The 5822-nt window shown below is 33.6% G+C and overlaps 1 protein-coding gene across 1 annotated transcript; it reads left to right on the top strand.

The window, feature by feature from the left end:
• The first annotated feature begins 4753 nt into the window (after nucleotides 1-4753).
• Nucleotides 4754-5293, top strand: LOC145597202 (F-box protein SKIP23-like). The gene has a single exon (XM_081653355.1). The coding sequence runs from the start codon at nucleotides 4754-4756 to the stop codon at nucleotides 5291-5293; it is 540 nt and encodes a 179-aa protein (XP_081509481.1).
• The last annotated feature ends 529 nt before the right edge of the window (nucleotides 5294-5822 follow it).

Below are 5822 nucleotides of genomic sequence, written 5' to 3' on the forward strand. Positions count from 1 at the left end.
AGAAGACAAAGACGACAAGATGTCCAGAGGTAAAGTGATCATTGTAGCAGTAGTTGGCACCGCTAATTCTGTATCATTAAAATAAACAAGTATAAATTAAAGGATAATCAATAAATAGAAATTTGGTAAAAGTAGTGACAATTATATTGACAAGGGTATGTAGGGAAAGATATACATACCAAGTATCATCTTTAAAGTTTTGAGAAGTCTTCTTAGATAAATCAAACATGGGTCATCCTCATATTCAAAATCCTGAAGATGCAAAATTGTTTCAACAAATTTATGAGTTCATTAACAACAATAGAAACAGAGGATTATTAGCTTTGAGATCAAATAATTTGATTTCAGACCAAATAAAAACTTTAACGTATTTTCTTTAGATGTCTCTTAGAGAATATATCTAAGATCTTTTTAATTGTGTGATAATCTTATTTATTATATTAAAATAATTAGTCTAAGAGCCTACATTTTCGATTTTTATCTACAATACTAAAGGAAATTACTCTTACCACCAAGACGCTCTCTCTCTTCGTTAAAAAAAGAAGGATCATTGCTATATATGACAATACCAAGTATATTCTCAAGAACTTTGTTCGGCTTTGTCTACGACCTTCAAAACATGAATTAAATTATTCACAATAAACCATTGGATATAAAGCACATATATAGAAACATGTCACAAGATCAAGATTATATATGTTATTAGAGATAAGCATACTAACCTAATTCTCCAACCCAAATAGCGAGAAAAGTGAGAATAGTGGGTAAAAAAACATCAAAACCATAACCATATCGTATGAAATAACCAAAACTTGTGCATAGTTGAAAGATTATCTGCAAGACCACATTGAGATTCATGTTAGGAAACAACCTAAATAAAAGGGAAGACCATTGTTCACATAGAGATAAATAACATCTAGTAAAATAAAAACAAATAACTAGTGTTCACAATAATATGGAGGTATGTGACGATGTTGTTGATAATAATAATAATAATAATAATAATAATAATAACAATAATAATAATAATAATAATAATAGTAATAATATTTAATTTTTTGGAGTAAAATTCAAGATTAAGAGGGATTAATATTAATACCTGAAAAATAAAATAAATTCCAAGTACATTCTTCATCAATGTCATTCTTTTGGCAAGGATGCCTTCTGATAAAACTAAAAATTGAAAAAAAAAAAAAAAAAAAAAAAAAAACCCCACGAAAAAGTTAAAAAGAAATCCATTAAAAGACTAAGAAAATATCATAAAAGTGAGTGGTAGAAACTAGAAAGAGGGCATACCGATCGATCTCTCTTCCTTAGAACCCATCTCTTGAGAACTCATCTTCAACAAACCTCAACTATGAATAACAGAAGAGATCGCATTCAAAGCTTTTCAATGTATATAATGTTTAATGTCAGATTCTAAGTCTTTACGGTGTTGAGAATTTATGGTGTTGAGATCCTATATACTTCGTATTTATATTTTTTTTTTGGTAATTTATAGTCCTAATTGTATTGTACTGCTACTCATAAACTTTCATAAACATTAGGATTTTTTTGTTTTCATAGGATTTCTTATTTACTTTACATGTTGGGTTTTTGGATAATTCTAACTTCTAAATCCTATCAAAATATATATACTTCGTGTATATATATAAGATATTTATCTTTAGGATCTTGTAGAATATTTTATTAGCTTGTAAACTACTTTAGTACTCTCTATATACAAAATCCTAAAGATAATATGTTTCAAAAAAAAATAAAAATCCTAAAGATAATAATAATATATTATTAATTTGTTGTTATTACCTTTATGATTTTTTTTATAACGTGCTCCCTCTACAGTCTACACCACTATCCACTTTTCGCTATTCTTACCTCCAACACGAATCCAAAGTAAAAATCAATTAAACAATCATATTTACAATATTATCGCAACACACAAAAAGAAAACATGAAAACGGAAAAAAATATTAAGAAAAATAAATGATCCAGAAATTACACTCATACCCTTCACAGCAACAAGACACCGATATTTTAGGAATTAGTTGATGAAATGAGGCCTTTTCCCTGATCGATTCAGACCTCCCATTAAACTGAGAATATTTACAGCACACGCATCTCAAGACTCACAGCTTAGGGTCTGTTCAAATTTACTTAATTTCAGTTCAGTTCAGCTTCAATCAGTTCAGTTCACCGAATTGATAGATTAATGCAAGAAAAACGTGTTCTCCCTTTTGATCTCAACTTACCTCCTTCGACTCCCAAACAAGAACAAGCTACCCCTGCTAAGCTTAATCTAATGGTTGAGGCCCAAGAATATGTTTTATACTCTATCACGCCCCCTCACACAAGAGCCCGTTTGGGCTAGAAGTGTGGATGCAACATGGGCCCTCCTCATACCCTGCGCTTAATATTCCACTTGAAAGTGGGGGTGGATGAGATTCGAACCCATGACGTTGGCTCTTGATACCATGTTAGAGGACCAAGTCAACCAAAAACTTAAACTAATGGTTGAGGCCCAGGAATATGTTTTATACTCTATCATTCTTTTCTTGCAATGACATTATTAATGTTGATTGAGCATCATCACTACCACCACTGCCGTTCGTACCACCTGCTAATAATCCTCCGGAGATGTTCTTGCAATCTTGCGGAAGGAATGAATTAAGAGTGACAAATATACTAACTGCCGTTGTTCTTTGATTAAGAAGTTTCTTTTTTTTTTTTTTTTGAAACATTCTCGGATTAAGAAGTTGATTAAGAAGTATCCAAAGGGCTTTCTACTTGCGGAGTATATAGTATTGTTATAGGACTTTTTTTTTGCAATTGATGAAGAGTTTTATTGTATGAATTTTTATTTTACATAATGTTGTTTCTTTAATGTGGTTCAAAAAATTACTAGTAACTAAAGTGTTAGTATTAATTGTATTATACGAGTACATACTGGTACTACTTGTGAGTTGTGACTTTAATAGGATTCCGAAGATAATTGTGTTGGAAAATTAGATCTTGTTAGTATTAATTGTATTATACTTACTACTTGTGACTTTATTTGTTGTACTCGATTTTTAATCAGTTGACTATCAGGATTGCTTGCTTCCTATCACCAGTACTTTGACACATTATTTGAACAGAAAGAAAGATACATTATTTGTATTACACAAAATCCCCAACAGACGGGTGTACATTAACTAAATACAGCTCGTCTTGTGTGCGGCCGGCCACACCGTGTGACCACTTAAAGTAACCTCTATAACATTGATTAAGTAACCCTTATAATACCGATCGAGTAACCCTTATAACACTGACCGAGTAACTCTATAACAATGATGAAGTAACCCCTTTAAAATTGACCAAGTAACCCCCATTACACTAGCGAAGTAACCCCTATAGTGACTGGCCACACGGTGTGGCCGGCCGCATATAAGACTTTGTGAACTTTGTAAGATAGGTTAAAGTTATCTTAAAAGATTTAAATTTATCCAAAAAATTGTATTTAATATTCCCAATTTTGTTGTATTTTGTGTCGATAATCTTGACTTTGTATTATGCTGGAATAATCCAAACTTTAAGATTGTCGATTTTCTTCAATCCCAAAAACCGGTAACCTGATGAATGGGTTAATTATTATTATTTTTTAAAAAAATTTGAAGTGACATGTGTCACAAGTGTATTGGTTTTAAAAAAATTAAAAAAAAAAAAACTAGCCAAACCTTTGATGCTGGCCACGAAATCCGGCCACCAGCCACGAAATCTCCTTTTCAGCTAGCAACCATAACCGTCAACCGTGCCTCAACCACCACCACCACTCGAAACTCCTTTTAAACCACCTCCCTAACTCCCACATTAAAACCCCCAATTCACTCGAAAATCCCATAAAACGACCTCCCTCACACCCAAAAACTCTTCCGCCACCATCGAAAAACCTAGTCGCTAAGGCTTCAGGGTGGTGGAAGCAACGATTTGGTTTTTTTTATTTTTTTTGCTTTGGGGAGGGGTTTCATTGATGGTTTCGTGGGGGGAATGGTAGGGTGTCGTTGACGCCAGGGGAAAGGAAGTGCGGTAGGCTGGCAGTGTGGTGGAGGTTAGGGTGGGTTAAGGGGAGGCTGAGTGTTGGTTTTGTGATTTTTGGGTTTCTTAAAAAAAATTTGGACCAATAATTAATTAATTAGGACTAAACTCGTGTCTAGTGACCTGATATAATAGGTCATTGACTTTTGTTGACCGATTAGGAATTGAAGAAAATCGACAGCCCCTAAAGTTCGGATTATTCAAGAATAATCCAAAGTTGGAATTATTGAAACATAATACAGCAAAGTATTTTTTACAATATTTCCTTTATTAAATTACAATAATAATTATTTTTTTTTTTACAGAAATAATTATTTGGAGCATTTTTTTTTACAAACCTCAAGGGTAAATGACTACATTTGAAAGTTTTCCAACCATCCAAGGTTTTTTTTTTTTTTTTTATAAAAGCTAATTAATAATTTAAATTTGATTATTAGATATAAAAGGCTGGACCAATTTGAAAGACAACGAAAAGATGGGATTATTCCCATCAATTTTTCCTCACATACATATAGGATTATTTTAGTTTGATGAAAGTTTCTTGTTTTTTTGTTCTTTGTTGTTGTTGTTACAATATTGCCCTTCATTTATAAGAACTTTTGACTCTAAGCTAAAATGAAATTGGAGGGAAATAGAAAGTCAGTAGTCGGCAAGAATCCTACGGTAGCAGAAGAAGAAAACCATGGCTTCTCACCAAAAAGCTCCACGAGCCGTAGATTGGTCGAACCCACCACCTGAATTTCTCTCTGCTATTACCAAACGCCTTGTTAGCGGAATCGACATTTTACGATTTCGTTCCATCTGCAAGAATTGGCGAGCTTCTATAAACCCTAACCCTAGATGTTTATCCCCTTTTCTTCCTCTCAAAATCCCAATTTCCACTTTTCCATTCATAATTCGACCCAATGAAACCCTATTCCTTGTCGCTCGAACTGTGTTTCTTGTCAAACCTCTTCCCAATTCAAATGATAGCAGCAGTTGGATTCTAACAGTGGAGGAATTTGTACCCGGTAAGCTTCGAATTCTATACCCGCTTTCTAATGATCGTGTTACGAGTTTTCCATCGAATTTCCCAAAATGTTTGAATTTATTGGATTTTAATGTGTCTGAAATTGCGAAAAGTTATGTGTTCAAGTATGGTAGTGATTGGGAAGATGTATCCGGTGTTTGTAAAGTGGTTTGTAAAGTGATTTTAATGTGTCCGAAGATGGATGTCCCTTAAAAAGCCAATCATTTTAGGCCGATAGGTTTGTGTAATATCACTTATAAAGTGGTAACGAAGGTGATTGTGAATCGGCTTAAACCCCTACTTCCTACTCTCATTTCGCCTACTCAATGTAGTTTTGTGCCGAAAAGACAAATCTCGGATAATATTGTTATTGTCCAAGAAATGTTGCATTCCATAAGGTATAAGAAAGGGAAGGTGGGTTAGATGGCGGTTAAAATTAATTTTGAGAAGGCTTATGACCGCCTTCGTTGGAGTTTCATTCGGGAATCGCTTCTTGAACTTCGTCTTCCTCAATCCATGGTTGATATAGTGATGAGTTCCATTACTTTGGCTAAGCTTCAGATTTTGTGGAATGGTGAGCCTTTGGATGCTTTTTCACCTTCTAAGGGAATTCGTCAAGGGGATCCTCTTTCTCCATACATATATGTTATTTGTATGGAACGTTTGGCACACCTAATTAAGCATGAAGTTTGTTTTGGTGGTTGGAAGTCGGCTAGAGCAAGTAGAAAGGGCCCTGATTATA

This window comes from Chenopodium album, chromosome 20 (assembly GCF_948465745.1).
Source record: "Chenopodium album chromosome 20, dcCheAlbu1.1, whole genome shotgun sequence".
NCBI lineage: Eukaryota > Viridiplantae > Streptophyta > Magnoliopsida > Caryophyllales > Amaranthaceae > Chenopodium > Chenopodium album.

Excerpts from the sequence above, each read along its gene's own strand:
- LOC145597202 (XM_081653355.1), top strand. The coding sequence starts at position 4,754 with ATGGCTTCTCACCAAAAAGCTCCACGAGCCGTAGATTGGTCGAACCCA.